General features: G+C 37.2%; 1 protein-coding gene across 1 annotated transcript; it reads left to right on the top strand.

The window, feature by feature from the left end:
* Window positions 1-1,181: 1,181 nt before the first annotated feature.
* On the top strand, window positions 1,182-9,604 carry LOC142528698 (protein argonaute MEL1). The gene is made up of 22 exons (XM_075633798.1): window positions 1,182-1,720; window positions 2,381-2,580; window positions 3,261-3,410; window positions 3,539-3,672; window positions 3,863-3,969; window positions 4,329-4,432; window positions 4,896-5,034; window positions 5,131-5,247; window positions 5,353-5,463; window positions 5,542-5,613; window positions 5,830-5,943; window positions 6,042-6,198; window positions 6,289-6,410; window positions 6,510-6,647; window positions 6,722-6,864; window positions 6,936-6,998; window positions 7,726-7,789; window positions 7,882-8,017; window positions 8,109-8,182; window positions 8,331-8,425; window positions 8,857-8,888; window positions 9,195-9,604. The coding sequence occupies exons 1-22, from the start codon at window positions 1,247-1,249 to the stop codon at window positions 9,374-9,376; spliced, it is 2,928 nt and encodes a 975-aa protein (XP_075489913.1). The 5' UTR covers window positions 1,182-1,246; the 3' UTR covers window positions 9,377-9,604.
* Window positions 9,605-11,021: the final 1,417 nt, after the last annotated feature.

Raw genomic sequence — 11,021 nt, 5'->3', positions numbered from 1 at the left:
AATCCACAACTTCCATATATTAATATGAACCATCGAAAGAGGCATCACAAAAAAAATAGATTGCATCCACCCACAGAAGAGTATTCTTAACACTAGACTTTTGTTTGAGAGGGAAAGAAGGGAAAGGAAAGGAAATATAAAAAATTTATTGGTCCGGGAGATTTTATTATTTTAATGTGAGTAAAAAAAAAAAAAGTAAAATTTGTTATTTAGAACAAAAATTTCCAGAAGGAAAACTAATTATTTTTATCCCGCATTATGTTCTTCTCTCTCTCGATTTCCAAACCAAGTTTAGAGATATTGACAGCAACTGTATCAGCATCAAAGTTAGCCGACCGTGGAGTTAATTAAAAGTCTTTTCCATCAGTTTTTTTTTAAATGAATTGGTGGATAATATAGAATTAAATTTCTTGCAGCAAACGTAGATTTGAATTGACATAAAAACAATTATAAAATATTTTTACGGATCAATTTTGTGAGAGAAATATTTTATTTGAATAAAGCATAAAAATATTAATTTTTATATTAAAAACTTTATTTTTTTTATAAAAATAAATAAATTTAATTTATCTGACGAATAAAATCGAAACAAAACGTAGCAGCCAAACAACCTTTAGTGTCCTGAGAAATATATACTAGGTAGGACAAAATTTATTTAAATTTTTTTTTTTGAACTGAGGTAGGACCAATTTTTAGTGTGCGAGAAGAAGGTGGTTCGGTCGAACCTACCCCTGCGGGCACTCACGTAACCGAAGAATGTTGAAACAATACTTGAAACAAAACCTAGCAGGCTAAGCAACTTGCAAAAAGTAAGGGTAAAATAGTCCAACCACTTGAAACTGTACAACATCGTTCGCCGTTTCATGTCCGTTTATTCTACATATGGTGCAGTGAACCGCTTATCGTACGCAATCATTACTATATCCAGTAGTATAATAATATATTTCAAAATTTTTTAACCCCATTTCACACGCTTTTCCTATGCCGGGTAAAAATCTAACCCAACACCTTTTGCCTGCAGTTGCTTCAGTTCTTTGAAAACGCGCTAGTGGTAGTGAATAATGGCGGATTGTGTAACACGATTTATCATGTAACTGCACGAACCGCATAATTCGTACCCTACATCCGCTCCCCACTCCCACGCGACTCCACTCTTCCCCGCGCATGTATAAATACACAAATACTCGGCAGTTTCCACACAACATCCTTCGAATTTATTGCGTCTAAAAAGCAGAAAAAAGCGAAAATGTCGGGAAGAGGGCGAGGCGGCGGCGGCGGCGGAAGAGGAGCGCAGACGTATCGCGGCGGCGGCGCAGGTGGAGGTGGAAGAGGAAGGCAGCCTTCTAGTGGCGGCGGTCAAGGCCGCGGTCGAGGCCGCGGTTCTTATGGTCCTCCGCCGCCATCGGTAGCATCCTCGTCTGTTCTACCTTTTGAATCAGTTCCGTTATCTCCGACGCCGCCTGTCGTGGCAGCACTGAGCCACGATGTGGAGCAGAAGTTGGCGGTTGCGCCACCCGCTTCGGCTGAAGTTCAGCCTCAGCCAGTGGAGCATGATCTGGCGGTAGAGAATCCGCAAGGGCAGCAGCGGTTGACTCCGATGTCTTCGAAGGCGCTCGCACAACCGGCGCGGCCAGGTTTTGGAACCGTGGGGCAGAAGGTTATAGTGAGGGCCAATCACTTTTTGGTTCAAGTTGCCAACCGCGATCTGCATCAATATGACGTATGTGATTTTCCTGTTTCGTACGAATCACTTGCTCCCTGTCTCACCAGTGCGTAGTTGTAGTGCAAAGTCTCTCGAATGTGTTAATCGTTTTCTTATTATGTGGAACGTGATCTAATCTTGCATAGTTCATCTTCTGTTTGTACTGGGAAATCCTTACAATGCAACATGTGATTCGATCTTTTTCTTCCCTGGGGATCTATCCATGTTGACACGCGATATTGATTTCAATCTCTCTGTACGTGTGTGGTGTGCCGGTTTTACCATCTTTCGTTGACAGTTGGTCTGATTTGCGATGCATGTGCATATATGATTGCAAAGTCATTACCCTTTGTGATAATCCGCTTGACTTTATGTATGCGAGTAATGTTGCTTCACAGAATTCAGGCTTAGTGTCGCACGACATGCGCCTTGATTCGTGATCATATTGTATTTTTGCCCATTTTCTTGGCATGGCCTTTTTCTATATTTTATTCGATAGTTTTGTCCATCGGCCATAGTTTGTTTGTACAATTGTTCATTCATGTACTTTGGTTTTTCTTTTTTGTGGGTTTGTCTTTTCATTTTTTTTAGAATTCAAAATCTGGTAAGTTCATTTTTGATGTTGAAATGTGAATGTTCCTTCGTTAAACCTTTTGTTTTAACTGATGATTTTGTCAGGTTTCGATAACCCCGGAAGTAACATCAAAGAGAGTATGTCGGCTTATTATGAAGGAGCTTGTCAATTGTTATCATACATCCCACCTGGGGAAGCGAATGTTGGCTTATGATGGGAGAAAAAGTGCCTACACGGCAGGGCAACTGCCCTTTGCCTCTAAAGACTTTGTTGTTAAGCTTGTTGATGAAGATAGAGCAGACAGGTTAATGCTATAAACTGTCTTGACACTTGGAAGATTTGGTTGTTAATTCAAGTGGACCCTTTTTGTTTTTGTTAATTGTTTGTTGCAATTGCGTTCTTAAGTTACCTTTTGTTTTGTTTAGTAGAGTAATTTGATGTTGCAGAGTATGATGTAACCGCTATCAGTGATGGAGCCAATGCGCCCACCCGCCCCCTCAACTTTTTAATTTTATTGTCTAGGGGCCTGAAAATAATTATATTTGTTTCACTTTCCTCCTTGATATTTGCTCTTGCACACCCTAAAATTTTAAAGTTTTTTCCCCTATTCATTTTCTGGCTCCATCCCTGACCTATACAGTCCGGTGCAGATTCTGCAGAGGTTTTATAATGCCTTCAGGGTAATAAAATAGTGTATTATTCTCAGATTAACAACAAATTAATGTTATATTTTTATTCTCATGTTTTGGACACTTTTTGTTTATTGTTTATATGCAATTGCGTTTTTAAATTACTTTTGTTTTGCTAAGTAGAGTAATTTGATGTTGAAGGGTATGATGTAATTGTTCTAGGAATATAACAGATTAATGTTATATTTTTATTTCCATGTTTTATGACAGTTGAGCCGAGCTACTGAAAAATCGTGAAATTCTGGTTCCCATTCAGTGCATTCACTTGGCTAAAATGTTTTGGTGCTTTATGCAGGAGGGAACGAGAGTTCAAGGTTTCCATAAAATTTGCCTCGAAGGCCGATCTTCATCATCTTCAGCAATTCTTACAGGGCAGACAACTCGATATTCCGCAAGAAACATTACAATGTCTTGATGTGGTTCTTAGGGAGAATCCATCCAATAGGTTCCCTTTTTCAGTGTTCCTGCTTAAATGTTTATATCAATATGCAGTTTGCATCTAATATGTGTGTGTATGTGCAAAAGCATATAGTATTTTAATACATGTTTTGGTTTCCTCTCTTTCAATTGCAGATTTGAGGTTGTTGGAAGGTCATTTTTCTCTCCTCAGTTAGGTCAGAAAGGGGTGCTCGGTGATGGTCTGGAATATTGGAAAGGTTTTTACCAGAGTCTTCGCCCGACCCAGATGGGTCTCTCACTCAACATAAGTATTAATTCTTTGACATTCTTTTCGTCTGCTATTTTTTGGTTGCTGCTGTGAGGATACTGCTGTGAGGATACTGCTGAGCGTTCCTCTCACACTATCATTAGTCGGCTCGGTGGCGGTAGAACAACCGCATTTTTGTCATTTTAGGTGACGACAAACTTATATATGATCATTAAATTGTGGCATTGCAGATATGTCAGCTAGAGCCTTTTTTGAACCTGTTTTGGTTTCTGAATATGTTGCAAAGTACTTCAGCAGAAACCTAACGAGGCCATTGTCTGACCAAGACCGCATTAAGGTTCGCTTGTAGCTTATTCCATGCAGCTGTGCCTATAAAATTACATCCTCCTACTTTTATATTAATTTTAAATTTAATTATTTGAAATTTGATTTTACAAGGAAGATTGTGGTTGTACTAGTTTACAACTAGTTTACACTCCATCAGTCAATGAATGAAATGTATTCTGTCTGCCGTGGGCATTGTATTCAGGCAGTCATTTGACATGTGTTCAATGAACTGTTGGAGTTAAAGTATTTACAATTAGTTTACACTCCATCAGTCAACTTTGCTTCTTTTTTTTTAATATATATATATATATCTATTTCCAATTTGAGCCATGCTGAAGAGTAAAGAGAAATCTCTTCATGTTATTTTAGGTGAAAAAGAATTTAAAAGGAGTTAAAGTGGAGCTTAATCATCAGCAGTATATCAAACGATACAAGATATCAGGGATATCAACTCAACCTGCACAACAGCTGATGTAAGATCTTCCGTGTTACCTTTACTTGGCACCATATCGGGATTTATTTAGCAATACTCTTTTCCTACTTTATGTGGTGGTATCGATGGTCTCGTGGCACCGATCATCTATTGTTGTGAGAAATTTTAAAATTTTAGATGTTTAGTTGTTTTTAGGCAAGCTTTGCCTCAATCTTGGGCTTTTACGTCACAACACTCACCCTCCTTATCATGCAATGAGACTTGGTTTATTCATTTTTCGTTATGATATTCATACTACCGTTCAGTGTACTGGATATCTTTTGACTATTGGCTGGTGAAATTATATCTGTGGTGTTGTATCTTGAATGTAATGTGTCATTGTGGATAAATCAGATCGAAGCTTTCTTTGTCGCAGTCGCACTCTCTTTGATATATTGCTAAATCTTGACTGATTTTCTCTGATGATTAGATCCTTCAAAATTGAGATATTTCTTAACTTGCAGGTTTCCTGTTGATGAGTCTGGAGAAAAGATATCTGTTGTACAGTACTTTCGTCAGAAGTATAATATCACACTTCAATATCCGTTTTTGCCTGCTGTTCAAGCTGGAAGTGATTCGAAACCCATTTACCTCCCTATGGAGGTAACTTGTTTCATACCTTGTTATTTCGTTTTCCTGCCTCGCTCTTGTGTCAATGCTGTAAAATTGGCTTACCACATCCCTGTTCTTTCTCAAAAGCTATGCAAAATTGTTGATGGTCAAAGATACTCCAAGAGACTGAATGAAAGACAAGTTTCTGAGCTTTTGAAAGCTACTTGTCAACGTCCAAAAGAGAGAGAGAAGAGCATTATCGAGGCATGTGTTTATAGCATTTACCCTCTTGTTTCTTTATGACGTTGCCTTTGATAAATCATAATTAGTTGATGCTAACATCTGAATACCTTTGACCTTAATCTGTAGATGGTTCGTTGTAACAACTACAATGGTAATAAACTTGTCAGTGAGGAGTTTGGCATTCAAGTTAAACCTGATTTTACTTCCATCGAAGCACGTGTTTTGCCTGCTCCCATGGTACAATTCTCTGCTTGTTGAGTTGCCTGCTATTTTTTGCACGGTTTTTTATTAACTCGCCTAATTCTGAATTGCCAGCTGAAATATCATGGGACTGGAAGGGAGTCCACTATAGCCCCTAGGGTTGGGCAGTGGAACATGATTAATAAGGTGAACTGTTTTTTTTCCAAATAAGCCCTTAATTAGAAATTAAATTCGCTATCTAATAAATGCCTGTATGAGTCTGCATTGATTCCTTTATGCTTCTGATTTAGTGAAATAAAATTGTGTCCAATCTGTCGGAAGAATACTGCTATTTTATATCCGTGTTGATGGTGAGGATATTTCTAAACTTGTTACTTTGGGATACATCGACCACTTGTTCAGAAAATGGTGAATGGTGGAAAAGTGGAGTTCTGGACCTGTATCAGCTTTTCCCGTAATATAGATCCAAGCATGTTCTGCCATGAATTGATCAGCATGTGTTGCAACAAGGGGATGGTTGGTCTTAATTGCTTAAACAAGTACTGTTATATTCATAAATCTCATTGACACGCTGAAAGTTTAGATTGTACTTATAATGGTCTGATTTTTTTCAGGAATTTAATTCGGAACCATTGATTCATATTCGTTCAGCCAATCCTGGTCAGATGGAGAAGGCTCTCGTTGATATTCACACTGAATCTGCTTCTAGACTGGGTGGTAAACAACTTCAGTTACTGATTGTGATTTTGCCTGACATCAGTGGGTCTTATGGTATGCAGCTCTCTTTGGATACTGCAGTCTAATTTATCGTTGCTATTTGCTTAAAGTACACCCCACCCCCCCGAAAAAAAACCCCAACAGGGAAGATCAAGAGAATTTGTGAGACTGAATTGGGAATAGTCACCCAATGTTGTCACCCTAAGAAGGCATCAAGAATCAGTGGACAATATTTGGAGAATGTCTCTCTAAAAATAAATGTGAAGGTTTGATTGAACATATTCTGTTATGGTGTTTCCGTTCATGATTCTTCTCCTTGATATTTATAACCTGGCACATATTCTCGTGGTCATGGTTTGATGTAGGTTGGAGGAAGGAACACTGTTCTCGAGCAGGCTTTGTCCAGAGGAATTCCTTTCCTAACTGAACGCCCAACTATAATCTTTGGTGCTGATGTTACCCATCCTCCATCAGGAGAAGATTCCAGCCCTTCTATAGCTGCGGTACATGATGAGCATTTATCGTTGTTTTCTTTGCAGTTTGTACAATTGACATGACCTATCTTGATAATCTGCAGGTGGTGGCTTCAATGGATTGGCCAGAAGTTACGAAGTATCGAGGGTTGGTTTCTGCACAGTCTCACAGGGAAGAAATAATTCAGGATCTTTACACAGTAAAACAAGATCCTAAAAAAGGCACAGTTCATGGTGGAATGATTAGGTTAGAATTTTACCACTGGACACATATTGTATTATTATTCTTTGCTCCTTATCATTAATTTTTGAGTGCAGAGAACTTATGATTGCCTTCTACAAGTCCACGGGGCAGAAGCCGCACAGGATTATATTCTACAGGTTTGATTGTTTTTTCTTAGGAAGAGTTGGGATGTGAAAGCACTTAACTAAATACTTCATAGATAACATGTTCGGAAGTAACTTATTTGAACAAAAGGAGATTTATGTTTGGATGTGATGCTTGGAAAAAAGACATTTTTAATACTTTTTTGAAGAGAAGTGGAAGTAAAGTACTGAAGTGCTGCATTTTGTGGCTCATTATTTCAGGTTTTTAAATGGTTATAATTATAATTTTGTGAAAACTGCATTTTTTGTCATATATGCTTGTTTGCGATTTTGGTCTGCTTTGTTGTCAAATTTTAGTTTAGTCTTATATCTTTCAATATCTTTGCAATTTCAGCCCTTTTTAATTGAAAGTGCCACGTCAGCACCATTTGCCGCCACATCAATGACGCATCAGAAAAAGGTCTAAAATTGCACAAAAAAATAAAAATAAAGTTAGCAGACTAAAAATGAAATTTGACAACATAACATACCAAAATCGTAAAACGGTAAAAATGTAGGACAATAAATTAGTTTTCTCTATAATTTTAGAATTTAAGACTATAAATGCCTGACCAAACACAATTCCTTTTCCCAAAAAAGGAAAAAGTAATTATGGTATTATTTGTGGAAAAATTGCCATTCTAGGTTTTTTGGTTATGTTTCTTTACCCCAACTTACTCTAGTGTGATTATACTTGCACTATCTTATGTGGTAATGTACTTAATAGATTCTAAAATGGCAGGGATGGCGTTAGTGAGGGACAATTTAACCAAGTTCTTCTGGAAGAAATGGATGCAATCAGAAAGGTACAGTGACTTTGTGATTTTTATACTTATTTTTTTGAACCAAAAAGTTTACACTGGACATTTCAACGAGGGACACACTCATCTATTTTCAGGCTTGTGTTTCTATAGAAGAAAGGTATCTACCTAGAGTTACTTTTGTGGTGGTGCAAAAGAGGCACCACACTCGCCTCTTTGCTGAAAATCATTCTGATCGTAGTACAACAGACAAGAGTGGCAACATTCTGCCTGGTACCAAATTTTTTAATGCATATTAGGAGCCCTGTGTTAGTTTCTGGTATCCACCTACTGCGTGTAACCCACCGATGCTTTAAACATTTAGGTACTGTAGTCGATACTCATATCTGTCATCCCCATGAGTTTGACTTTTACCTCTGTAGCCATGCAGGAATCCAAGTAAGCTTCTGTTGTGATTTGGCTCTCTTCATTTACATCTTTTTGTTTTTTCTATATGTTGTAAATACCGCTTCGTGCACAGTGGATACATAACATTCAGATGCCTTTTTGGTAATTATTATGATCTGTTTCAATCCTTGTCGAGCAGGGTACGAGTCGTCCAACGCATTACCATGTATTGTATGATGAAAACAATTTCACTGCTGATGGTCTGCAGTTGTTGACTAACAACCTGTGCTACACGTATGTGGCCTTCATTACTTTGACTATATCAGGGCTTTCCATAAATAATAATAAATAGTAAATTATGTGTGTAAAATTATAATAATAATTTATATATGATTTTTTTTATTAAATGTGAGGCACTACGGGTAATTTGAGACGAAAAATATTGTAAAGTAGTTGCAATTGAACTTTGAGAAAAAATGTAGTTGTAAATTCTTAAATTTTAATTTAATAATAATTGATAGAAAATAGTAGGGGTCATTATGCAATTCGAGAGAAGTAATATTGAAAATATGTTGCAATGACAATTTTGAGAAAAAATGTTGGTGTAAAGGTAATTTGGGAAACAAAAAGTGGTGTTTTTTAGACGGAATTTTTTATATATAATATTATATTATATAATATAGATATAACAGTATAAATAATAATGGAACTACTAATCCCTGCAGGTATGCGAGGTGCACTCGATCAGTCTCCATAGGTTAGTCCCGTGCTTGTTATCTTCCAGCTGGTTATTTCTATTTTTATCCATCTTAAATATTTCAAGGTAAATTATATTGACAATTCATGAAATTGCATCAAATAAAAAGTTCTTCCCCTGGCTTGCTTTAAAGGGTGTGAATGGGAATAGGCATACAATCCAAGCTGGTGAAAGCTCGACTCACTTAGCAATAAAATATTACTACTTGATCTAATATGAATATTCATAATTTTGCTCGATTCCAAGGTACTCACTCAGACCTGTTTTCATGAAAATGTTGGTTATAATTTCCGACTCCTTGTGCAGTTCCGCCTGCATACTATGCCCATTTGGCGGCATTTCGTGCTCGTTACTACATCGAAGGAACTGACACATCAGACAGTGGGTCAACCTCCGGAGGTGTTGGTGCCACGAGGGAGAGGAATATACAGGTCCGGGCCTTGCCTTTAATCAAAGATAACGTGAAGGATGTTATGTTCTATTGCTGATGCATGTTGGTACTAGGAATGGATATATAAGATTTAATCTAGGTTGTTTTGGGGATATTTGGAGCCTAGTTTCTTTTGGCTGATTGCACATGAGCAAGCTAAGAAATGTTTTTGGGTTTTTTGGGAACTATTCAGAATTTGTTTTTGGTTATGTTTGTCAAAGTTCTTTACCATTTGAGATGAATGATATTATAAATTTTTGGATGAATGGTATTATTTATTGCTGTATTGATTTCTGATATGAAGGTTAATCTCACCATTGACACATTAGCACAAGCTCTCTAAAATAATAAAAATCGAATCGAATTGTTTGAATTTTTACTGTTTGAAAATTAAGAAAAATAATTACCGTAAAAGGTATAAGAACCCACATTCTCTCACGCTCTACAAGGTCAGAAGCCGGGTATAAAGTACTCATATAGTGTTTGATAGTTTTGCTTCCAAAAAGTGTCGCAAAATTTTCTGAAGCTCAAATTTTTTTTTTATAAGTAATCTCGAAGTCGGAATATTTTGGGAAGAAAAAGCTCAGAATTTTTTTGGAAGTAATCTCAAACGCTATTTGAGTCCTTGACTTTCAAATCAGTCAGAAAAAGATCGGAGAAAAAAAATAATACGTAAACATTATATGATTTATTATATCCAAGTTTTGTCTCAGAATACTTGGAATCGTCGAGTGTATATGTCATTGGCTCTGGTCTTGCTTATGGCTTTTGGGTTCATGTGCCAGATAGGCCAAATCGAGTCTTGCCACCTGGGGTACATGTAAGAACCATGTATCGTATTATCATAAATTTTATGTTGATTATCGATAATTTATGAAATTGTCATGTGATTATGTATATAAGGTATTTCATGACAATGGAAAATGAGAAAATAAGTGTTAATAATGAAATATCGTACTAGATATTGATTAATTAACAAAATTGTAGTTGTAAGAACTCGTGTGGAGAAGCCGGACGCCGATATAATGCAAAATCAATATTTTGGACAGAACATGTGGCGCCCAAGCGGTAGAAAATGACCGCCCAAGCGCCAATATAGAATAAGAACGTGCTTGGACAGAACATTCCGCGTCCGAGCGGTAGTTTGTGACCGCCCGAGCGCGGTGTAAGTAAACTCGGGGACCGAGCGCGAGAATTCTACCGCCCGAGCGCGAGAGCGGTGGAGATAAGATTAAGTTTTTTGTTCATTTCTTCCTTCACCTTCCGTTAGCGGCTTCGAGAGATAAAGTTGGGAAGTCGATTTCTTTCGTCCGAATCGACCTCGAAACGTTGTCCAAACGCGAAACAAATTATATATTTGGAATCTTCGCGTCGAGAGCTTCCTTTTGAGGTAAATTTCTTCTAGTTTCAGCAGCTCTAAATATGAAAGTGCTGGAATAACATGTATTTGAAGTCGAGATTCCTGTATGTGGTAGAATAACCGACAAGAAACTCATATTCGAAGTCGGAATTGAATTATGTTATGATTTTGATTTGATATGAATTTTCAAAGTTTCAAAAGATATTTGGAACTTATATTATTGAATTTGAATGGTGTTATTGATTGAAATAAATACGTTATTGATGTAGATAGCTTGTTATACTGATATCTTCAAGCTACATCAACTGGAACGAAGAATTGAGGTATGTTGCGATCGGGTAAC

Source organism: Primulina tabacum, chromosome 16, assembly GCF_025594145.1.
Source record: "Primulina tabacum isolate GXHZ01 chromosome 16, ASM2559414v2, whole genome shotgun sequence".
Classification (NCBI taxonomy): Eukaryota; Viridiplantae; Streptophyta; class Magnoliopsida; order Lamiales; family Gesneriaceae; genus Primulina; species Primulina tabacum.
This window is presented reverse-complemented; position numbering and strand designations above follow the sequence as displayed.

Bases quoted from the DNA above. Each gene is read 5' to 3' on its own strand.
- LOC142528698 (XM_075633798.1), top strand. From the start codon at position 1,247: ATGTCGGGAAGAGGGCGAGGCGGCGGCGGCGGCGGAAGAGGAGCGCAG. The intron at 6,999-7,725 runs GTTTGATTGTTT...CTAAAATGGCAG, and splicing joins CACAGGATTATATTCTACAG to GGATGGCGTTAGTGAGGGAC. The intron at 8,183-8,330 runs GTAAGCTTCTGT...CTTGTCGAGCAG, and splicing joins GTAGCCATGCAGGAATCCAA to GGTACGAGTCGTCCAACGCA.